Source organism: Manduca sexta, chromosome 28, assembly GCF_014839805.1.
Source record: "Manduca sexta isolate Smith_Timp_Sample1 chromosome 28, JHU_Msex_v1.0, whole genome shotgun sequence".
Classification (NCBI taxonomy): domain Eukaryota; kingdom Metazoa; phylum Arthropoda; class Insecta; order Lepidoptera; family Sphingidae; genus Manduca; species Manduca sexta.
In genome coordinates, this window is record NC_051142.1 from 7,703,441 (window position 1) to 7,729,457 (window position 26,017).

The following is a 26,017-nucleotide window of genomic DNA, read 5'->3' on the forward strand; positions in this document are numbered from 1 at the left end:
TGACCAATAAGAGCGGAGCAGTAATGGCTAATCTTAGGATTTACCAGTTTGAACTGAAAAATTCGTTTTGTGTTGGATAGCCCTTTATTTGTGGGGTGCTATAGGCGGTATATCATCACGCTATGACCAATAGGAGCGGAGCAGTAATGAAACATGTTACAAATACGGGGACAATTTATTAGTTTTGAGGGCTTCCGTTGCGTGCGCTGCGTAAACGGTTAAAGTTATGCAATAATGATGTATGTCGGGATTATTCCTCTTAAAAAGTTCTAAAAAAATATATTATAAAACAAAGTCCCCCGCTGCATCCGTTTGCCTGAACGTCTTAAACTCAAAAACTACCCAACGTATTAAGATAAAATTTGGTATGGAGACATCATGGATATTTCGGCCTTTAAAATTTAATATGACGAAATTTTAAAGGCCGAAATATCCATGATTATTAATTATTTTTACGTTTTTCTTTCAACTGCGAGAACTAATCACTAACTAGACGTGAATTTAAATTCTTTACTTGCCAATACTTGTTTAGTTACCCAGATTAAAGGTGAAACAAAATGTATGAAAATGGACCTTGAGGTATCGCCTTAATGTAAATTAATTATTTGTCATTTATAAAGACCTCGTCTTATTTTTTGATTATTAATTACCTATAACGTATGAAATACTTGAAAATATCCAAGATAACCGCGGCAAAAACAAGATAAAATAAGTACTATCGTATTGTATATTTTTGGTATGGTATTCACAAGAAAGGGACAGAGCTCCCATTAAAAGCCCTCTCGCTTGGAACGGAACTTTAACTACATATAATGTACGCAAATATAAACCCTAAATCTAAAATATTAAGGTTGACTTAATTTTGTTTAAGAATCATTCGTGATCAATCCATTTTGGGTATAAGATCCTTGGTTTGAACGCCGTTATCTGAGGTACTACTGGTTAGAGTTCAAAAACTATTTTGGTGTAGGATAGCCCATTTATTGAGGAAGGTTATAGCCTATAGGCTATATATCATCAAGCTAGGACCAATAGGAGCGGAGCAGTAATATAAATGTTGCAAGAACGGGAAAAATGTATTCCTTTTCAGAACTTTCGTTTGCGTGCGTTGCGTAAACGGTTAAAGTTATGCAACAACCACGTAATTAAGTTAAGGCGATACCTCAAGGTCCATTTTCATACATTAAAGATTTTAAATTATCGCAGTTGAAGAAAACGTAAAATAATTAATAATCATGTATATTTCGGAATTTAAAATTTAATATGAATAAATTTTAAACGTTTTTCTTACACCTGCGAGAACTAATCACTAACTAGAGGTGAATTTAAATTCTTTACTTGCCAATACTTGTTTAGTTACCCAGATTAAAGGTGAAACAAAATGTATGAAAATGGACCTTGAGGTATCGCCTTAAGTAACTTAATTATGACGTAATTGTTCATCTTAAAAATAAAACCGCTTTCAAACAATTAAAAACCAAAAAATAATTTAACATTACCTATATGTATACTGGTCACCTATTTTGGAGTCGGTACTGAATAACAATCAAACAATATTTTCATACATTTTTTAATGTATTTATCTAGCTTAACTAGAAATTTTAATGACAAATATTAAATTTTTCTTAGGCACCGACTCCAAATTTGGTGAGCAGTATATACTTAGGTAATGTTAAATTATTTTTGGTTTTAGTTGTTTTGAAGGCGGTTTTATTTTTTGTTAAAAAGTTTTTATTTTTTGCTTTTTTGTGTTAATATTATTAAAACTTACGCGAGACATATTAAATTAGTCGAAAACAACACGGTTTTACTTATGTTATAAAGTAGTCGGAATCGCCGACCAGTTTCGATCTATTAAGTAGGTCATCCTTTTACTTCAACGGTTTTTGTGTTAATAATAATTATGAGACCAAAATATGGCAAACGCCCTTTCAAACATAAAAAGAATTTACTAAATCAGTCGATGATTCTTCGAGAAACTCCTCACTATTAAGGAGTTGTACCTTCCATCATCAGCTCAGCTACATAAGATGATGATTACCATACGCAAGTACTTAAGTTACTTCATAAAATTTGCGAAAAACGATGTATGGGCCTATAAAATTTGAGGGTTGCCCTCGATTTCTCCAGGATTCAATCATCCGATTCTAACTTGGGGACTATGGGACTCGACCACTTCAGAAGTAGATACTTCTGAAGTGGTTTTCGATTTTCAAAATTATTTTTTTGTTCAAAAGCATCTGCTTTTGAACAAAAAAATAATTTTGAAAATCGGTCCACAAATGGCGTAGGGGTGACCGGGTACAAAAGTAACGGCTGATCGAAAGTAATAATGCTCTTTAGGTTAGGTATCCAAACATTCGTTGCCATAAGAAGATAGCCGGTGGCGCCCCCTTCACTTGCATTCAGTTGCAGCACGTGCCACGCTGTTGGTTGTATGAGAGGATGTCATACGATTTTACAAATCTAAAGTAAGTTTTCTTATTTAATGTTTTCGTAGTCTTAAAAGGATGATACCAATTTGAATATTTGCATATCAATTCTTAATTGAATGGATGACACCTCGTTTTTATTCGTTTTTATCCAGCACGTTCCGTTTTAAGGCTATCTTTCATATTTTAACAAAAATGAGGTCGGGTATAAATGTAACATAGTCCTATGGGTACACAAGTAACATGTTACTTTTGTCCCGGTATTGATTTATTTACTTTATATTTTTATGTGTGTATTGATTTATTTGAACATAATGCCGCAAGAATGCATTAGAACTACCACACGAGGAACTACTGACACGGAAGTATACCGAAAAGCGACTGAAGAGCATTCTAAAGATGGCACAAAAATTTGATTTCTGGCAAAAAGATATAATGTTTGTTATGTAACATTATATAATACATACATCAAAAAAATTAAAGCAGGAAATACAAGCTCAGTTGTAGGCAGACTGTCCAGCATACAGTTAGCGAGGATTTGTCGAAGAAATCATACCATCAAAGATTCAAATCGCCAGTGCCTGGACCTAGCGGGATACAGCAAGCAAATTCTTCTCAGCCGTTGGATTTTACCCCTAAAAATTTTAGACCACAAGTGAGTCCGAGGACTATAGCAAATAAAGGGTGTGAGAAACGTAAGACAACAATATTGATAGACGCGCACGAAAAAAAACGCAATTGAAGAAGAATACCAACAAAGAAATAAAGCCAACAAAACGGTTTTTTTAACCTGATACTGGGAATAGTAAGAGAAAGTTGATATCTAGAAAAGGGAAGGGAAATAGAAAAAAAGACAAAAGAAGGCAGTTAAGGCAAGGAAAATAAATCTGACGAAGAAGATTGCTTATGTCTCATTTGTTTAGAATGTTTTAGCAACAGTCGACCAAATGAGGAATGTGTACAATGTACCTAATGTAAAATGTGATCACCCGCTGAATTTGTTAACGATGATCCAAATTATGTGTGCCATAATTGTGTGTCTGAGTAAAAGGCTAATACTGAATAGTCTGATTGTAAAAAAATATTTTCATATAATAATTGATCTCATTACTTAAAGGAAGAATAATTTGTTTTGTATTTAAAATATACAATTTTTGAGCATTGATAAGGCAAATGTTTATCTGTGTTATTAATACAAAGTCTTCTAATACATCATTTACTAATTAAATATGTCACATTATATTCATTAGGTACAACCCCTTTGTCCTGTTACTTTCGACTCACAACGTGTTACTTTCGGCCTGCCTACGTGGTCGAAAGTAACAAGAGACGAATTTTTTTGAAGTCTCTGTAATTCATATTAAATACACAGTAATAAGGTAAATTAAGATACTAATGTTAAGAATATAAACGAAATGTAGGTATATATAGCTATATTCATTTCATTAAAATGATTACATCTAACCAGAAACCAAGGTAAAAGTACAAAATGTTCAGGGCCGTAGCTAGACTAGAATTTAAGGTAGGGCAGCTGTTATTACAAGCAGGGCGGAAATAAAAATGTTACTACATCTGATCTGCTCAATCGATTTTTAGTTTTCTAGAATTGTGAACGTGACTAAAAAAAAAGGTTACTTAATACTTACGTAATTGTTACGGTAATATACAGGTTGTAACAAAATTATACCTTAAATCTCGAAAGAGGTTTATTTCACCCATCAATACGAATAACTCTTACTAAGGGACCAACTTCCAAATCGTAAAATAAAAAAGCCGCTGCTCCATATATTTTCATTGAGTAGTAATGTACAATTTACTGTAATGTATCATGTGTGTATGCCTTTATTTGTCAATAAAGCGTGTGTAGCCCGCCCTAAGCGGGCTGTCTCTTCTTTTTGGATTTGTCATCGAGTCGGACATGTTTTATTTACGCTCCATTAAATCCCTTATAAATAGTGGTGGTTCCGGTATCGTTACGAAATATAACAGTGGCGACGAGAATTCACGATCACGCGTGTGATAAACTCAGTGATTCACCTAAAATTGTGTCGTAATTATGGCAATCGGAAAAATAGGACCGTTTGACCTTCATAAGGACAACTGGGTCACGTACGCAGACCGCCTCGAACAATACTTTATAGCAAATGCAGTGAAAGACGAAATAAAAGTGGCTACGTTAATAACACTTATAGGAAATGAGGCATATGACCTCATGGTCAATTTGTGTACCCCAAATAAACCGTCATCCATGACATATGACACCCTAGTGGAATTAATGAAAAAGCACTTAAATCCTAAACCGAGTCTGTTAGCAGAACGATTCAAATTTCGTCAAAGAATACAAAAATCGGAGGAAAATATTGCAAATTATGTAGCGGAACTAAAGAAACTGAGTAAAGATTGTGGATTCATGGCGAACGGATTAACAGAAAATTTAAGGGACCAATTCGTTTGTGGATTACTTAATGACGATATACGGCAAAAATTATTTACAGAAGACGATACAATTTCGTTCGACCGAGCATATACAATTGCGGTATCCATGGAGGCAGCGGAGACTAATGCAGCTTTAGTAGAGGACTGTACCAGAGGCAAGAGTGGCAATGGTGACAGCATACCAGCGGCTAAGACTACATCAGTTCATCATGGACGACCCATAAAGGGGGGAAGTGGCAGACGAGGCGCCACCGGCACATGGGCTACCCGTGATTCACCGGTTACCACTAGTCGAAGTGGTAAGAGTGGAGAATATGGCGAAAAAAGGGGTGGGGGCGCGTATTTTAGTCGCAATAATAATTCTAACCAAATCTGCAATGTATGCGGCAGGGAGCATGAAGCAAATACTTGTAAATTTAAAATGTATGTCTGTCGAATATGTAATCGCGAAGGGCATTTAAAAAAGATGTGTCCTAAAGTAAAGGGAAAGACATCAATGCACAATATTGAGGAAGAGGTGGCTTTAAAGAACATGGTAGAAAGCGACAGTGATGAGGTGAATAATTCCATTAATAATCACTCATTAGATTGGCAAAAAAATAATATATGTGAACCATATACCATCAATGTTTGTGTCATGGGAGTAAAGTTAAATATGGAAATAGATACTGGTAGTGTCATATCATGTATTAGTCATAAGTGTTATAAAAACTTGTTTATAAACTGTAAGTTGGAACCAAGTAATTTAGTTATACGTTATTATACCGGGGAATTAGTAACTCCATTGGGTAAGATTAAGCCAGAAGTAAAGTTTAATAATAAAAAAAAAATATTAGATTTATATATTATTAAAAATGGAAAAACAAATTTGTTGGGTAGGCATTGGCTCAGAGAATTAGAAATTTCCATTCCCAAATTTAGTTGTCATAAATTAAGTAAATCAAGTAACCCAAGTTTTAATTGGAAGGAATTTAGTTCCAGATTCTGTGAAGTATTCAAGGAGGGCCTGGGGCGGTTCACTGGCGGACCAGTGGGATTCCAGTTGAGGGATGGTGCACGACCGGTTTTCATGCGCGCGCGGCCTCTCGCTTATGCGCTCCGCGAGCCAGTCGAGCGCGCTCTTGACCAGATGGTGCGGGACGGGATCCTGACACCGGTTGCCACCTCCGACTGGGCCACTCCAATTGTACCGGTGATGAAAAAAGATGGCACCGTACGGGTATGCGCGGATTTTAAAAGTACTTTAAATAAATGTTTAGAAGTGGACCACTATCCAGTACCACGGGTCGAAGATTTGTTAGCTAAACTACATGGGGGACAAAAATTCACCAAATTGGACTTATCGCAGGCTTATGCCCAATTTGAACTTAATGAATCAAAAAAGTATACAGTGATAAATACCCATAAAGGGCTATTTAGGTTCAATAGGCTTATTTATGGGTTAGCATCTAGCCCTGGTATATTTCAGAGGAAGCTTGAACAGCTTTTTGCTGACATGCCAGTTGGGGTGTTTCTAGATGACTTGATCATCACAGGGGTAGATGACCGTTCGCACCTGGCTACACTATATGAAGTCTTTGAAAGATTGCAAAAGTATGGATTACGAATAAAAAAGAAAAGTGTACGTTTTTCGCAGACTCGGTTACCTATTTGGGGTTCGTGATTAGTAAACAGGGGGTTCATACATGTCCAGAAAAAATTAAAGCAATTGAAAACGCACCGGTACCTACGAATATTACAGAGCTGCGGTCGTTTCTTGGTCTCGTTATGTATTACGCTAAATTTGTATCTAACTTAAGTACAATCTTAGCACCACTTTATAGATTATTGAGGAAAGACGTTAAGTATGAGTGGAATGGAGCTTGTAGTGAATCGTTCGACACAATCAAGCATATGTTGGTATCAAGCAAAATATTAGCTCATTATTCACTTGACCTTCCACTGGTACTGACAACTGATGCGAGCAGCATCGGTGTGGGCGCGGTGGTCTCGCATCTCTTCCCAGGAGTGAAGAACGACCCGTAGCTTTTGCTTCGCGGGTACTCAATGCGGCTGAAAAGTCTTACTCGCAAATTGAACGCGAGGCGTTAGCTATCATTTATGGTGTTCGTAAATTTCATCAGTACCTTTATGGACGTAAATTCATATTAAGAACGGATCATAAGCCTTTAGTAACAATTTTTGGAGATAAAACGGGTATACCTGTCATGGCTGCCAGTAGAATGCAGCGTTGGGCGGTAATATTAGCTGGGTACGATTATAGCATAGAGTACGTTCGAAGTGACAAGAATGCCGCCGATGCTTTATCGCGTCTGCCGGTGGAGATGGAGAAACATACGAATGAGGAGTTTACTTATTTAAATTTTGTCCAAAAATTTTTTACCTATTACTAGGCAAATGGTCCAAGATGGTATTGATAAGGATGAGGATTTAAAAAAAGGTGGTTAATTTCATTCAAGCAGGGTGGCCAAACGTGTGCAAAGACGAATTAAAAGCATATTTTGTAAGGCGTAACGAATTATACATGGATAGGGGGTGCATAGTTTGGGGCTATCGTTTAGTTATACCGATGAAGTTAAGAGAGCGTTTATTAAGCGAGTTGCATCTAGGACATTTAGGTATAGTCAAGATGAAAAGTATAGCACGCGGTATTGTTTGGTGGCCTGGAATCGATCTAGACATTGAAAATACGTGCAAACAGTGCACAACGTGTTGTCTAGAGGGGGCTGCGCCACCTAAAGCGGTACCGCAACCATGGCCTTATATTGCTGAACCATGGTCACGATTACACATAGATTTTCTGGGGCCGTTTCAAGGGAAAACATTTTTAGTAATGGTTGATTGTTCAAGTAAATGGCTAGAGGTATTTGTGATGCCAAAGACGAATGCTCAAATAGTAATTAAAGTACTTCGTACAACTTTTGCACGTTTTGGACTACCCAAAGAAATAGTATCTGATAACGGTCCTCCGTTTACAAGTAGAGAATACCTAGACTTTATGGAAAATAATGGTATAAAAGTAACTTTCACACCAGCATATCATCCTTCTTCAAATGGAGCGGCTGAAAATGCCGTAAAGCTTTGCAAACGAGCGATTAGAAAGTCTTTAAGGGACGGTATTGACATAGACACAGCATTACAAACATACTTAATGATGTATAGGAATGTAGAGCATAGCACAACTGGAATTGCACCGGCCATGCTACTACAACGTAGGAGATTAAGGACTAGGTTAGATTTGTTAAGAGAGGATAGGCAATTAGAAGCAAAAGTACAAGATACGCAACGTAAGCAAGTTTGCAACGCAGGGGCACCGTAAGGGATTTTAAGATTGGAGACCCGGTTTGGGCTCGTGATTTTACAGGGGAAATGGCTAGATGGCACAGTTAAGGAAAAATTAGGTTCCCGTAATTATATCATCGGTAGGGAAAGTGGTCCCTTCTTAAAAAGACACGTTGATCAAATTAAAAAAAGGCGTAGTAGTTATACAGTGTCCGCTACGGAGCCAGTTATTCCTTCGCTCAACAAGGAATTGGAGAATCCGATGCCCTTAGCTAATGAGGAGATAAACGGTGTCGAACAAAGTGTGGCGCATGATGCGACTGAGTCGGGTGTGCGAGAATCGGAAACCGTGCAGGACATTATTGAAAATCCCACCGTTGAAAATCAACGGGAGTTAAAATACGATGAGAACCCAGTTGCACTGCCCGTGAACCGTTCCAGGAGAATTAGGAAGCCTGTACGTAGATACGGTTTTGAAGATTATACAGATTAAAAAACATAAATAAATAATAAATAAATAAAAGTAGAAAGATTAAAATAAAGACGGTATTAAAATTTTTGATTAACATATTATATTGTAAGTTTAAATTGTAAATGTAATATTGTCGCCTGGATTGTGATTGGATTATAATATCTAGTAAATAAGGGTGAAGGTGTAATGTATCATGTGTGTATGCCTTTATTTGTCAATAAAGCGTGTGTAGCCCGCCCTAAGCGGGCTGTCTCTTCTTTTTGGATTTGTCATCGAGTCGGACATGTTTTATTTACGCTCCATTAAATCCCTTATAAATAGTGGTGGTTCCGGTATCGTTACGAAATATAACATTTACATGACTATTAAGGTAGGGCATTAGTATTTTAAGGTAGGGCATTGCCCCACAATGCCCCCCCCCCCTAGCTACAGCCCTGAAAATGTTACGTTTGTACCCGGTCTCCCCTAATACTTGCGTAACAAACACACAAAAAAAACCTACAGTCGAATTAAGAACCTCCTCCTTTTTGAAGTCAGTTAAAAGTTCTAAAAAATATATTTTAAAACAGTCCCCCGCCGCTTCTGTGTGCCTGTCTGGGCGCGATAAACTAAAACTACGCATCAGATTTCGATAAAATTTGGCGTGGAGATTTTTTGAGACCCTAGGAAGGACAGTGATGTACAAAATACCCTGTACATAGTATCTGGAATACAAAATACAAAATACTTTTAAATTAAGTATTTCAGATACCAGATACAAAATACTTTCGAGAAAGGTATTTGAAATACTAGATACAAAATAGGTATCTTATAAATACTTTTTAAAAATACAAGTACTTTTGTAAGAAAACAACATTTGAATTTGAATTTGTTTGTTATAGATCATCATTATAGATCACAAGAATAATTATTTTAATTTTAAGTTAGATTAAACAAAACCAGCTCTTCAAACATCTTATCACTCATTTTCCTTCGATGAGGCCACATGATCATACCCCCATAAGAAAAAGTCGTTCCACAGAGGCAGAGCTCGGCAAACAAGTGTATTTTAATTTTTTTTTTTTTATTGTAGTGTAAGTATTTAAGCTCTTTAGGCTTATGTCTTTATTATTAAGGTATTGCAATGTTTCTAAGTCAGCAGCGCTGGCAGGAGACCCCGTGTTTTCGCCACTTGCAATAGAGGAATCAGAATCCGCTAAAAAGATGTAATAAGATTCATTCTTTCACTTATTTAATATCACCTTCTACATTGTCCAAAGCCTCAGATTCTTGTTTTTTCAGATCAATTTATTTTTCGTGTTTCAGTCAGTATAAGTTCTTTTTACATAGTCTTTACGCTCTGTTGGTACCCACTTCATTTAAAAAAACGGATCGGATCGAAAGGATGTATATAGTATAGAAATAGATAAAGTAGCTGAATAAAATAAAGCTTACGTTTCCATATTTACGATCTCCAATTTCACAAAAGTAAACGAAAAATAACTGATTTCAAATCAATCATAACTATTCATAACAGCCGGTGAAATTTGTAGAAAGAAAGAGTCGCTATCTACTATAAATTTTTCCTCAAGTATAGTGTCCAAGAACGGCTCGGTCAGTTCTACGCATTTATTTTATAAACGACACCAAATAATCTCTACTTTTTCTAAAGTATTTTATTAGAAAAGTATTTATAAAATACTAAGATACTAAACAAAAGTATTTAAATACAAGATACAAAATCCTTTCTAAAAAAGTATTTTAGATACAAGATGAAAATACGTATTTTGTATCTTGTATCTGTATTTCAAATACTTGTATCTTAGATAAGTCACATCACTGAGGAAGAATATGCTACTTTTTATCCTGGGAAATATATAGCGGGACTTTTATTCTGGAAAACTCTTTCTCGCGGACGAAGCCGCGATCAAAAGTTAGTATATTATAGGACTGCCTCGGTGGTGTAGCTTTATTACGGAACGACTGCGCTGCTGAAGTCGAAGTTTAATCCCCAGCTCGGGCAAAGTAATACCTATTGGGTTTTCTAATCAGTATCAGCCTGGATTCTAGAATTAATGTCCAATATAACTATAGGCCAAGACGAATATCCGCAGGTTCAAATTCAAAGGGCACACACCTCTGATTTTTCTAAAATTATATGTGTATTCTTTGTGAATTATCGTTTCCTTTAACGATAACGGAAAACAGGGGTTCTCTAATTTTGAGAGTGTGTGAAGTCTATCAATCCGCACTAGGCTAGCGTAGTGGATTAAGGTCTAATCCCGTTCAGTAGTAGATGGGGCCTGTGCCCAGCAGTGAGACGGTACATTCTAGAGGGCTGATATTATTAAATTGTATTATTATAGCGATAGGATCGCGCCCTATCGCATCATGGAACGGAATACTCATGGCTGAAAAAGGGTGCATCAATGCGCCTCACATACACACACTCACGCGTTTTATCCTCCCGGGGATGAAACATGTGAATGTGTATATAGTATATATGTACAATCATGGGCGCCGGGAGGAGGATGCAAGTAGGTGCACGTGCACCCCTCTGCCCACATCACAAAAAACATGTCCCTGAATAAATCTGGAACAATGGAAACTACCGACTACATAGGCTTTTTTACGATTTGTAAAGCATTTTTAAGAACCCGCGTGATAAGAATTAAAGAAATAAAACAATGATATTACGTAGTATCTAGAGCGTAGGTACATATACACCTCCCTAAAACTAATCTTGCCAGCGCCCATGTGTACAATACAAGCTAGGTAATGAAATAAAACAACAAATATATCGCATGTGCGTGATATTTTATTCTCACCGAACTTATTCCACGAGAATTTTGCGCTGTTCAATGAATGCAAAGTTTCGATTGACTATGTGACTAATGTGCTTCGTTTAAAGTTCTAAGTACATGTATTTTTTCACATGTAGGTACCATTGTATTTATTATCAACAATAATGAACAAACGTTCAATAATAATGTATAAAAAGTATTCCTAAAGTAAATATTTGTGATTTTCTCATAAATTAACTGTCATAATATTCCAGTCAGTATTTAGAAAAAGTAATAATTGTATGTGATTACAATTGCATGAGAAGCGACAAGGTGACTATGACTATGATGGTAGAGAAAACCAAGGCAGTAAACATTTATTTAAACCAGTTTTACTTATTCTAGCAAGGTCGATGCAGTTAAGAATGTTCAGTGATGTAGTCCGTTGCCGCATCTCATACTGCTTCTTTGTATCTATTAGTACAATATGTGAAATAATGCCAGTAGGTAACCATTGTAGATTTGTAAAATAATTATAAAATAATAATTATAGATAATGGAAGGAGTTATTAAACTGGAAAGGTTAAACGGCAAACTGAATATAATATTGATGCAAAATATAATATTGACAATGAACAGATGCGAGTGGGTAGATACAGAATATTATGTCGTAATTTTATACATCAAATTATACTTATTACAACATTTAACACACTAACACGAAAACCTTTTTAGAAATAATTATCTTTTAAATAATTTGCCTTTTGGATAATATTTGAATAGAGACAAAAATAGATAGCAAAGTTTAATGTTGGATTTTTTTTAACGCAATGTTCATTGCATAATTACCTAATGGCGCTTGAAAGTCAAAAAATAAGTAAGCTAGGTAAATAATACACGATTTTTTGGAATTATGATTGTGATTAATAACATTTTACGTTATTAAAAAACGCAACTTAAAACCAACAATGACCAGTAAAACAAATAATAAATGTGGTCGCATTTTAAAAAATCTGGCTGAAAACTGTCGGCAATATTTGCAGAAAAATAAAAGGCGGCTTTGATAATTAATTTAGCAGAGCATAAATAATGCGTAGTGTTTGACATTTTGCTTCATTTGAAACGCGTCCAATTTATTATAAATATTTATTCCCTTCCGTGAGAACAGTTGTTATTCGCTTGCGTGTTTGCTCGTGGTCACAGTCTAGAAATGGATTTTGCCTCGAAGCTTAATGCTTTATGCTATTTTGATTTTTAGCAAATCCCAAAATACATTGAATTGGAATAATAATAAAATGGCCTCCCATGCCTATTTATCTGAAAACTAAAAATGCATCAGATACTTAAGTATATTTGATGAAATCGTTTTTCTTACTTGGATGGTGCACCTGTTATTTTGAAAAAAAGTAAGGACCGTGTACACACTATCAAATAAACATTACTAGATATGAATGCCGCTTACTTATAATTTATTATTATAAAACCTGAAGTACCTTCAAAACTGGTTGTTCCATATACAAAATCCTTCTTTCATTCCCTTCTTTTTGTCTATTTTTGTGGTTCGGGAGTATTTTTTTATATTATTTTCATGTCATGACTGCCCATTTACTTCATTAAAAATTCCAATCGAGGACTTGTCTAGGCTTTAAATTTATTCAGTGGTGTAAACTTGTTGTAAGACTAATGACATTAGAAACTTTTAAAATAATTTTATAATTAATGTTAGCTAACAATTTATAGAATAATAGAATAGATTTTTAGTATGTTATCGTTAAGTAATAAACTTAACTTGCAGTTGCATCTTGGAATTATTTTGTAATACATAATTTTGCCAAAATATTACACAACAGAAGTTTATTATTTGCCAGTGCCTATTTATATCGACCAAGGACAGTGCCACTGCAGCTATCGGTTTTCACATTTTAAAGAAAACTGACGGTCGTCAATTGGTCTTTATTCGATCGTCGAATTTAATATATTTGTGACACATAGTATACATTATTTTTATTTCTTTGGACTCCTTTTTTTATGATCTTTAATTATGCTATTATATCTAACACAGCTCCGTGTTCGCAATATGGCATAAAAAGGGAATACATTTATTTTCCGCACATATTAATATACAAATGATGCATTTTTAACTTTCATTAAATTGGATTTAAGACGCATTTGCGCATATATCCTTGTTGGTTATGATCAAACAACAATATAAGCAAATACTTAACTAATTTATTGATGTGTGTTCATTTTTCACAAAGTTGATTAGAATTTTGATACTTGCAAATTATTTATAACAGAAATACAATCAGCAATATCTTTTTACATTGTTTAACTAAATAGAAGCTTATACTGATGGAAGGGACAAGATTGTTTTACTTCCTTCACACCTGACAATACATTTGTGAACTAGTATAATTTAAAAAGAAGTTACTATAATAAACAATGTGTTATTAAATTTCAACAAACGATGCATTCTGCAATTTGGGGAGATATTATTTATACGTTAAGTTTAGTATTAATGAGTATAATTAAGAACAAAATATTTTGTTGCTTTGCCATTGTAGATGATTTTAAAAAGCAGATACAGTAGAATGATGTTTTTTACGTCTCATAATTTGTATTAAATATTAATCCCTCAAAATTCTATATCAGTGCAGCAGATCATTATTGTTATATATGAGTAAATTAATGAAATAATTATTAAATATTCAACACGCAACATGCTTTAGAACAATATTTTGTAAAAAACACAACATAATAACAGAACATAATTTATTATTTCGTATAGTTATAGCGTGATATTTAAGTAACGATAATTTGAAACATTAAGAGATAATAATATTTATCTATTTAATAATATTTATACATTCTGTATTTACTATTCACACCGGTTTATTTGCTATCTATAAACTCGGCTCATGGATTTGGATGAAATTTATTGTCAATGTTATTGGATAGATTGCTAAATAAGGTGGATAAAACGTGTCTTGTGTTATGGTAACATCGAACATTGGAACATTATCTATATGAAATTAAGTTTATTTAACATGTTTACTACTAATATGTTTTATATGATAATGATAATATTTGTTATTTAATTTCATACATATAAATAATAAAGAGCAACAAATATAAATAATGTGAAAAACTTGTTACTATCGTACAAGTGCAGAAAATATAGATAATTTGTTAACACGTAACATAGTATACAGAATGTATAAATAGTAAGATCAGCATTTAAAACAATTATACGTGCGCTTAAATTTTCAGCTTAACAATATAAAATTTCGATCACAGACAAAATTACATAATACAATGCACGCGTTAACTTTGCGCTTATGTTGTTAAAATATAAAATACTTAACTTATTATTACGATATTCTAATATAATTGTGAGATTATTCAAAGCTGAAACAACCAGTTTACTGTGACTAAAATATTTCAAGGCAACAATTTTCAAATGATTTAAGCGAACATTTTTTCGCAAGGTGGCGACTTAACAATCTACACTTATCCTTATGTTACTTAAGAAGGGCCTTTCCAGCTAAAACCGTAGCAATACCTATCAGCTATTTTTACAATCCATGATGATCGAAGTAGACAATGCGACTACAAGAACTTTCTTCCGCAACGCGTCTGTGTTGAGACATAGATATCTCTCGAGATTACGACCTGCCCCGCGATAGCATTTGCACAGCTAGTGAAAAGTATGATTATAAGCTTATTGTTAATTAATTACATTCCATATTTGAAAATAAGCTACATAACTCAAAGAAGTTCAAGTCAGTCGTGTCTATGGGCGTAAATAAGAGCAAACGAAATGGGCAGGAAGGTAGGTTCGTTTATTTTTGTGTAAAAGCGCGAGTATGAAGTTATAGATTGTTTTAGACGTATGAGATTTACTTATTAAATATAAGTTAAGTTTAGATACGGTCAGTCATTAAAGTATCTGAATATATGTAATATTTAATTTTATTTTTTAGTTAAAAGTAAGTATCCAAACACAAAAATGTTTCGTAGTTTTCTAGGCGGGATAAAGAAACTGGATTTAAAAAAACTAAAGTAAATATTATTTTATCGCCCAAATATACTTATTTCACGATTACTAATACTGTGTATGTACACATTTGAGTTTAATATTTTCCTAAAAACTTTAAGGTTATAGCTTAAGGTCCATTTTTCATACATTTTGTTTCACCTTTAATCTGGGTAACTAAACAAGTATTGGCAAGTAAAGAATTTAAATTCACGTTTAGTTAGTGATTAGTTCTCGCAGTTGAAAGAAAAACGTAAAAATGATTAATATGCATGGATATTTCGGCCTTTAAAATTTCGTCGTATTAAATTTTCTACTTGCCAATACTTGTTTAGTTACCCAGATTAAAGGTGAAACAAAATGTATGAAAATGGACCTTAAGCTATAACCTTAAGTTGAAGAAATAAAAATCATAATATGATATTTAAATGTATAGGAAAATTGTGACTTTTGATCCTCGTTTTTCTTATCCACTAACTAAATTTCCACGTAATTAGTTGACAATTAACGCCTTCAGCATTTATACAGGGTGTTCCATAAGTCAATGTTCAAATACAGGGTTTAAAATAAATGATTTCGTTTTTAATTTTTGGTTTTTATTTGTAGTCGTCGTATGGAAATTTTGTTTGAATAAGTTTTAAGAAACTTTTTCACGTACTTTTATTCTTATCTATATGTAACCTAAATTGTAGTTCTATTTTATAGAAATTATAATATAATGTTCTATTAAAACCAGAAAAAGATAAACGTGCCTACCAAGTTTTTCTTATATATCTAGATGTTGTGTACGGAGATATCAATACCCGTTTGGACGTTTTGGAAAGGCTTGACTCCCTCTTTGTCTCTGACAAATAATCGGTTACAGTTGACTTTCTTATTTAGACTTGTAAATTTTAAAACACCTGAAAATGCCTGCTAGAATAATGCTATTGTATTTTGATAGAACTCCTTTACACGTTTCATAAAATAATGGCATTTAGAAATAATTTTACAGCAGCCTAAGTATTAACGTACATATTTTGCCAGTGAACAGAGCGCTGGTGTTTACGGCGCTGATGCGAATTTGGGAATCTTTATCCTAGAAAATCGCGTTTTCCCAATAACTATGGTGTTTGATAATTCTCAAAATATATGTATGTTTTTTTATAACATATTCGTCCTATCAAATAATATATTGAATGAATGTGTTAAGACAAACAAAAAAAAAACAGATGCGACAAAAAATAGTTACTGTTTTTTTGGAATAACCTTTTTGTTACGTACATGTACCTTGACAAATACTCATTTATTAGTTATTTAAAAATAACAAAGCGCGATCAGGGTTTCACCCCAGTCGAAGGGCACCCACGATTATAATTAAAAAAATGTATATATTCACACGTTAAGGTAAATATGGTGCCTTATGGTGTAGGTATCCGGAGCAATAAGATACGACCACAAAATACAACGCCTCAAACCCAATATTGAAGTCTCATTGAAAAAAAAAAGATTTAATTTCTTTTTGTTGTACAATCGTAGCTAGCGTAAAAACCTTAGAATTTTTTACCATTTCTTCTTGACACCTATCCATATCCACCGCAGGTGCCATCTATTCTAATTATATGTTTTAACTGCACCACTGCTCCAGTAATATATTTAATATCATGCTAAACAATGAGTTATTTTTGAAATCATGTTGAACTTTAAACGCACATATTACTTTCAATCCTAAAACAATATTAAGCAATTTAGTAAATTTCAATCAGTTTAAAAAAAAGCATATTATGTTTAATTTAATTTGGTGTTATTGACAAACAACACCAAAAAAAAAAATGTTTCTGAAAATTCGGATTATGTACATTTAAAAAAGACCTTTAAAATGTGGTGCGTTGGTAAACAACCCGTCGTCCAGCGTCGCTGTTTTGTTTAATGGTGCGAGTAACTCAAACTAAAAAGAGTATTATCTCTAAATGAATGCTGTCCCTCCTTATACCCATTTAATTGTTTAAAAGTTAGTTTCGCACTTACTATGCCCTGCATCTGTGGATATTCATGGTATTAAGCGTACCACATGACCATTACCCGGTCCTCCGCTGTAAAAAAAGGTTCTAATACATTCATAGAAATATTTTTGCGTCTAGATATTCCATAAAATCAAAAGTGATCAGGAAAATTTGTTGTCGTCTGTTTATGAATGGTTCGTTATAGGTGTAATGGTCAAATGTTTCTATTAGGCCAGCTGATAACTCCATCTTATCCTAATTACCTAGGTGTCATAAGATTTTAAGTTCTTAATTGTATGTACCGTAACATTAACAACATGGGCGAATAAATGTTTATTAATGAAAGAGACGCTCTGGTATAATACCATAATTATAGTACATGGGACATAAGTTTAACTGTAAAATGGAAAATTATGTGATTGTGAGTGAAATTCATGAATTAGACCATTGGCAAAATATTAAATTAGTTCGAATTTGTGCCTATAGTAGAATACTGATACAGACTGCAGATAACTACTGTTAATAATGTATGTTAAGCATTAAGTGAATTAGTATATCTAGGATCTTAAGTAATGTTATGACTTATGAACGAATTACACCCTGTGCTTAAGCGCTATAGTCAAACCACTAAAATGTATAATTTGGAACAACAACAAGGTCTGAACAGGACTCTGAGTAGATAATACAAATAACGAATGGAGGAAGCTTTCTGTTCAAATCAGATGAATCTAAACATGCCTGCCTAAGAAAAGGAGACATAACTAGGAACCATTTTGATGAACAGACATCCCCATGATGGTCTATTTGATGTTATTTTTTTATTTTTCGCTTGAAAAGTTTAATAAAGATGATTATAAACGAGAATTAAAGAAAAAATGAGAATAGGAATGAAATGAATAGAATTTTATTGAAATTAATTTCACTTGTAATATTATTACTAAAGACTGAAATGAACTGTAATGTCGTGAAATAGCTTTTTTTTTATGCATCGGAGTAAAAAAAGACGTGTCTTTTTCACACACGAAATTATACGAACTACCTCCTTTTATCAAATTGATTAAAAATGAACCTTTACATTATACCTTATTCTGTGTTTTTTTAAATAAATATTTAAACTTTTTTATTTTATGCATTTCCTATTCCTTCTCACTTCGTTTTTCTGTAAGTACAATTACATTAATCGAGGTTTTACTACCACTGAGAGTAAACCATTTAGTTATCGATAGTCAAATAGACTTAGGTTTTATTCTATTGAAACCTATATTTATTATATAATATCAATTAAAGACGTTACCAATATCAGCTTCCCCCAACTATACACAATATTTATGTTTAATTATTAATGTTTGTTAGGACTACATGTTCATAAGGAAGTAATAATCAAGTAATTATGTCATCAAGCTACTCAGTTATTGTTTAGTCACATCGTGAATTGTTTTCAGCCGACTTTGTGCCGTGTTTGAGTCTGTGCGTATGGGTACTACCTATAAGATTGTTTATGTAAATCTGGACTTAAATCTTAAAAGAAAATTTAAAGAATTACTTTGGAAAAATAGGACCTTAATGATTGTCCATTAGAAGAACCCTTCAAGAGATTTGTTAAAAAAAAAAGTTTAAAACGTGCCAATACTGGATTGTGCTATAAGCCTTTAACTATCTAGTAAATAACATTACCGAAACATGGCTGGGACTATAAGCCTATATAAATGGACATTAAATAAACACTTCTAGGATTGAACTTGTCGGCGATTCGAAACACTATAACTACAAAAGCAATACTAACATTGAAATGTAGAACTAGGGTGCTGGCGTACAATAGTTATTTAAAGCAAAGCTTATGAACTAATAACGCTAGATAGATTCAGAATAGGTATATGGGAATTGACCAATTTACAAATCTAAATCTAAATACTAAAATATTTACAACTTTATAATTTACTTTTTGCTGGAAATCAATTTAACACATCGGACAAATTGTGCTGACGAACTCATGATTGATATTTTATTACATCTAATATTAATTTTTGAACGCAGAAGCTGCTTAACAAAGTTACGCCACTTCGGTCGTTGTTTTACTTACTAACCATGAATTCGTTAACGATGCGAGAGTGATGTCGTTACTGGAGTAACGTTATTAAAATCTCTTTATATAAGGTATGCGTAGCTAAACACGCACTCACAACATTTTTGTCGGCATAGAAATAAAAAGTCCGCGTTATTGCTTTTATCTACATATTGACGTAAACCATGTATTAACAACAATGATTGAGATGAAACATCAAATTTTAGAGATAAACGCGTAATATCGCGATGTGATAGCTCGACAATAATAAATAAACCTTGCTATTAGATATTTGGACGTATAGACATAAGCGAGAATAGAAAATGAAATGCCAATAATGGTGCAGTCGAGATTGTGTTAAACATGTAAATGTGCAAGAATGGCTCAAAAGTATATATACTATTACATTATACAGTATACACCCGTGAACACGTAATAAGCTGACAGAGCACAGCTACACTGTACATACAGTGAAACACGTATTTAGCACTATCTGAATATAATACAGTTTTAAATGAATGTCCAAAGCTTCTTACGTAAATAGGTTTAACGACGATGTACGAGTCCTTAAAATATGATGGAGTTTATTATTGCTTCTTATGATATATTGGCGACATTTCTTACTCCGTAACTAGGATACACATTACAACATAATGTTAGTTATTTGAGCCTCAATTTTAGTAAATTTTATACAAATGAATATGAATGGGAAGATGATGTTGTCCATTACAATAGGAGAGGGTGTTGATACGAGAAGGAGTCATGAGTCAGCGACTCACAGCTCACTGTCGCACGTGATCGGTGATACAGCAAGCGCTCTCGTAAGTGAACCTCATAAACGAATACACGACGTACAAAATATTTTTGTTAAAATATTTAGGTAAGTATGTAGCTTAGCTATGCGTCATTGAAGACAATGCGGCAAATGTATACCTGTTCTGACATATTATACATCATACAACACATAAACGCACTTCCACAAGGAGCATTCCAATGAATTGTCGAGCATAGTAGTGTTACACTTTACCTAGCTACTATGTAAAGGCAAGGAGCAAGGACGGGTAGAAAGCGTTTATCGTTTAAAGTACTCTCTTCTGGAAATACAGTTCACGGTATTTACGTAGTCACTCAGTCTTATTAGCCTCGTTCTGGATTAGCTGAAATCTACAATAATAAAATGGTACGAGCAAAGGCTTGAACCAGCATCAGGCTGCGGGCCATTAGTGACGAGTTTAGGCTTCATTGGTGAACAATCGGGAAAAATACATAGAAAGCCGTAGACTGGTGATATTGAGGACTTTGCTCGTCACATTCTAGGGAAGTTAAAAGGTTAAAATACGAGTATTTATCTGCCGGTGAAATTATAATACTGTCAGATAGTGCTATTGTACTTTACACGCATACGCAATAATGTATAAATTACATAAAATTAAAGCACCCAATTTTATCCATATCATATAAATTTGCTCTTGAAACCGCTCATGTTGTTTTATAATACAACAATAACGTGAAGGTTCACAGTCCTTTCGTCTTAATCAATATCGATTCGCTCAACATTCTTCTAGCTTTTATCAAAGCAATCCATCGTAAAATTTCAAATTTTAAATACAAATGGACTCGGTACCGGCAGAACGATCTACCTGTTCGCGAGAACGCGAGGACGTGTTAATTTAGGCGTTAACGGAAGTATAAAATTGGTCCATGCGTCGGGTCGGGGCCGCGTCAGAGGAAGCTCCGGGCATCGTCGTAGCCGGAGCGCGCGATGCGCCGGCAGAAGTGGAAGCGCGCGCGCGGCGCCGGCGGCGGGCGAGTTCCAGCGGGTGCGGCCCCGCGCGGCGGCTCGGGCGAGCTGGGCGAGCCGCCCGCCAGCGAGCCGCACGAGGCGGACTCAGCGAGCGAGCGCATCGAGGGCCGGGAGCGGGGAGCGCTCGTCTCGCGCGCCTCACACTACCTGTAGAACGAGTGCGAGTGCGGCGGCGGCGGCAGAGCCGGCGGCACGGGCGCGTGTGGCTCCGACGCCGACCGCTGCACCCCCGGCGTGCGCTCCGACCGCTCGCCGCGCCCGTACCGCGCGCCCCGCTCACGTTCTCGTTCGCCGTTCCAGTTCCATTCCCACTATTTCCACAAAACATTGTCATGTTATAGTGTCCTAGATTCGTCTTTCATGATAAAGGAATAGAAATAATTTGATATTTTCCATACCTCATTACTTTGAGGGACCGACAGTGAAGCTTTAGGCAAAACTTGAGACGGCGTGTGGACCTGTTGTGTGTTATGTTGAACGGAACCATCGCGTGCCTGTAACAATTGTAAAATACGGCGAACATCTGCAGTGAGTCCCGTTTCCAGTACCGCAACGCGTCTGCTCAGCTCTTCAAGTCTTGTTAAGACAGTGGCTACCGAAGCCGCAGTCGCGGCCGCACCGACGTTCTGATACTGCGGCGAAACGCTCTCCTGTAACAGTTTTTTTTATTAGAAGTATTTTTATACTTACTCATTAATATATTTATAATAACCACTTGGATGTCAATAAGTATTTATGTTGAAATTAAACTAATTTTCCGGATTCTATCGCTAATTTTTACCACCTGTCAAGTGTCATATACCTCTACAAGAACCGGGAGTACTTATACAATATAGATTGCAACTGTGGCCTCTCTTATATCGGGCAAACAAAAAGAAATATAGGGACTCGCGTAAAAGAACATATAGCTGACGTGAAACACCGACGCTCGACGAAGTCTGCAGTCGCTGAACACTCTGAAGGAGGCGCCAATCATTATCTGCGACTAGACAAGCCACAAATACTCGCCAAAGAACATCGATTCCTGCCCAGGATGATTCGCGAGGCTATTGAAATTAAAAAAACATCCTAATTTCAATTGGGAAGATGGTTGGAAGCTTGCACAAGCCTGGGATCCAGTTCTACATTTAATTAAATCGGAACCCAAAAGACCGGCTGCCAGACTTCAAGACACTGTGAGGTCATTCTGCGTAGATCGGACTACCAACAGCAAAAATTTAAAAAAAGTTGTATAATTGTAAAATGTAGGTAGATATTATAACTTTGACTTTGCGGATGAACAACACCTCAGTCCCCCCCGTGACCATGAAGGCTGCAAAGTCTTCGAAACGTCGGGAGAAAAATAAAAACCAAAAAAACCGCGATAGAATCCGGAAAATTAGTTTAATTTCAATGTTTAACATTCGCGTAAACATAAGAAATCATTAAGTATTTATGTATAAAGAATAGTTAACCTGGGCGGTGTTCTGAGCCCTCTCACTTGAAAAGGCTAGAGCAGCGGGACGGCCAGTCTGATGGAGGTTGATAGCAGAATGGGGCGCGGATCGACATGAAGGAGTGCGTGCAGCGGAGGGCGGTGCGGGCGGAGCGAGGATGTCATCGCACGAGACGTGTTGAGGCGCAGGCGGCGCGGCAGGCGGACTTGGCGACGCGTTCGTGTAGTACGAGCTGGGGTTGGTGCTGAGGCTGGACACTGGCAGCGTGGCGCTGTGCGCGGGCGTGCTCACGGCCGGCTCGCCCGCCGCCGCGCCCGCTGCACCGCCCGTCAGCGGCGATGTGTCGTTCAATGGGCCCACCGATGACTGTCGTCGTACACCAGCTCGTCCCCTATATGTTTGTGGCGTCGACTGGGCTGTAATGAATCAATATCATTAATGTGGGTTATGTTTCTAACTTATTAATAATTAACTAAATATTTTCGTATGTGACACAAGTATCATCACGAATGCCCATTGGGATCCCAACAATTCAAAGAGTTATGAATTTAACTGACATTCGACAGAGACTTGAAAGTTCAGTTGTGACATGAATTTTAGATGTGTAATGCATACTTACAGTATTTGTTGTGTAGCGGCTGATGTGTTTTATGATGGTAGAGGTCAGGGAAGCTCCTTTTAAGTTGCGCTAGCATGCCTGCACACAAGGGCCGCGCTCAGAGCGGGGCGGCGAGGTCATAGGGATGCGGCGTGAGGCATCATTTGTGTAAGAAATATGTACAACCAAATCTAATGGCCAATTATAGCTCTACATGCTTTGATCGCGCGCAAATGTGTGTGCAATGTTAATAAATAAAGTCGTTTCTTTGTTTCACATCAATTTATAATTGGGGTACTTAAAGGTCATATCTCTCGCAAATGTACTCCACGCCGCACTCCCTCTCCCACGTCACCAGTAAAAACGAATAAATAAATGATAAGGAAATAAGCGTCATCATGCGTAAATGCCTTAAGTTTTTAATAAGTATAAGTATCTTGAATAAGAGGGGTAGTTTACTTTTGTTTCAAAAATATGCAATTCAAATGTAGAATTCACAATTACACAGCTAAATATATATAGTTTTTATACTACGAACTAGAGTTAATTTTAATAGATAATAATTGTCAATACCTGATTTGTTGAGGGATCAAATATTATGAATTCTACGACAAAATAACGAATTCTCCAAGGGAAAGTTTATGGTATCAATAAAAACGGAACTAGGATATAGGGACGGACAATAGTTTGCAAAATATGTAAGTCTCTAAAATATTTCAAGATAGCTTAAGGAGTCGGTCATACACATTATCAATCTATACCAATTTGGGAGTTTAATCAGAGAAAATATAAATTACTGAAATAAATAAAAGGGAAATGCGTATAGTTCTAGTTTTCTCTATGTGTATGTATGTAAACAGTCTACATCTAGTAATAGATACACAGGTGTTGCCACAACATGCCACCTGAGGATTCTCATTAACAGAACGGTGATTGTGGCTCACTTAGGTTCAAATCGAAATAATGATTCAAAATATCATTCCTTATATACGAATGCTGGTTCACCTGTTATCGAATTGAGGGTGGTGGAGCGCTGTTTGCTAAAGTTAAAGTTGAGCGGAGTGACGTCCTGCCCGGCCTTGTCGGTGGAGAACTCGAGAATCCCTCGGCTGGCAGGCGACTCCGTGTCGTCGTCGCTACATTGAGAATCCTACAACCATATCCACAAACATATATTTATTGTTTTATTCAGGTTCATAAACAGAATATTGCGGCATGCTGCTAATAATTATATTGTGCATCATTAATGTTTTAATATGATAGTGCTACGACTGATCTGAATTTACAAAACTAAATACGTGTGATTCATTTATGTACCTTATTACCAATTTGAACATAAGTGACATGATGTTGCAATGGACGAGAGGTACACAGTAAAGTCACAGATAATAGTGCAGAATTTACATAAAATTAACGCATTTAAAAAATTAACGCGTTGTCTGATTACGCATTTACGATTACAATGGCAGAGTAGATTTAAACGCATTCCATAAACGAAGTATCTACAAAATGTATAGGTATTTAAAATACGGTGTAATATTTTTCATATTTCAATTTAGAAGTCCACTATTCCATTTCTATTGATTAATATTTTGATTGCAAATTAAAGAAAAAGTACCTACTTCATTTTTTTCTATCAGAAATATATTTCGAGATTTTCAATTACGGTGAACGCAGATTAACTAAATATTTAATATAGATACTTATAATTATTTCTCCTCTTAGCATAAACTCACTTCTATAAGGTGATTAATGAAACCACAAAAGCACAGCAATATTTCCTTGAGCGTTTAATCTAGTACAAATAAAAGTTCGACGTAGACACTCATAAGTACAAAAGTACATATGATACACCAGAACCTGCATCACACATTCGCTAATAAGCATTAAGCATGTGAGAGAACACGCGATGCGATAGATAGCTGTATGTAGTGTTTATTGTTATTTTAAGTCAGTTTTCAAATCAATTCTTTGCGTTAGTTGTAACATTTCAAATTACGTTATAGCTTTCATATACATACTTCAGAATTTTCGAAGTAATGTTTTTTATTCCATCTTAGTTATAAGGACTTGTTTTATGGTGAAAGAAATCGTCGTAAAGAAACTTATCTACATACTCGTGGATTTTTTATTAACAATTCTAATGCGTGTGAAGTCTGCCTTTCCGCGCTATGGCAGTGTAGGATGTACCTCAAAATTTTTAGTAATAAAGGGTATCTGTGCCCAGCCGAGGGACAGTACATAACACAGGGATAGTTGTTGTTGTTAGATTGTTTACACTGGTGTCTACATTCCACAAAAGTGCAAACATTGATGGTGCACGTAGCGTGAGCGGGAAGCACGCACCACCTTATCTGCGAAGGTCTCGGTGTGGGGACGGCGCGTGGTGCGCGCGTACGCTTCTCGCAGCAGTCGCGCGTCACAAGGGTTTTCGTAGCGCATACGCCGTCGCGGCTCGATACCACCCAACTCCTCCTGGAGAACATTACATACAAATTACTATTTTGTGGAAATATTTAACTAAAATATTAGCGTACACGTGAAATAGAAAGTTGTTATATATTATAAAAAATACTTACAATGCTACGTTGTTTCTTTTGCAAGGGATAAATATTTAGCAAACTATAAATAATTATAGTTAAGTAATATATTCAACATCATAACACGTTGCCCGAAAACTAATCTAAACATAAGAAATAAAACTAACTATTTTTT

The 26,017-nt window shown here is 35.4% G+C and overlaps 2 protein-coding genes across 2 annotated transcripts in view; one reads left to right on the forward strand and one right to left on the reverse strand.

Moving 5' to 3' along the window:
• The first annotated feature begins 4,234 nt into the window (after positions 1 to 4,234).
• Positions 4,235 to 8,898, forward strand: LOC115447673. The gene is made up of 2 exons (XM_030174855.2): positions 4,235 to 5,424; positions 5,844 to 8,898. The coding sequence occupies exons 1-2, from the start codon at positions 4,489 to 4,491 to the stop codon at positions 5,856 to 5,858; spliced, it is 951 nt and encodes a 316-aa protein (XP_030030715.2). The 5' UTR covers positions 4,235 to 4,488; the 3' UTR covers positions 5,859 to 8,898.
• A 7,130-nt stretch (positions 8,899 to 16,028) lies between these two features.
• The window catches only part of LOC115452296 (potassium voltage-gated channel unc-103), a 35,446-nt gene continuing 25,457 nt past the window's right edge, over positions 16,029 to 26,017 (reverse strand). The window contains exons 12-17 of the mRNA XM_037444811.1: positions 25,649 to 25,777; positions 24,308 to 24,452; positions 23,324 to 23,401; positions 22,723 to 23,120; positions 21,667 to 21,918; positions 16,029 to 21,579 (exon numbers count right to left, since the gene is read on the reverse strand). Of these exons, the coding sequence (XP_037300708.1) occupies positions 21,412 to 21,579; positions 21,667 to 21,918; positions 22,723 to 23,120; positions 23,324 to 23,401; positions 24,308 to 24,452; positions 25,649 to 25,777 (1,170 nt within the window). The 3' untranslated portion in view covers positions 16,029 to 21,411. The remainder of the gene's footprint in view (positions 21,580 to 21,666; positions 21,919 to 22,722; positions 23,121 to 23,323; positions 23,402 to 24,307; positions 24,453 to 25,648; positions 25,778 to 26,017) is intronic.

Excerpts from the sequence above, each read along its gene's own strand:
- LOC115447673 (XM_030174855.2), top strand. The coding sequence starts at position 4,489 with ATGGCAATCGGAAAAATAGGACCGTTTGACCTTCATAAGGACAACTGG.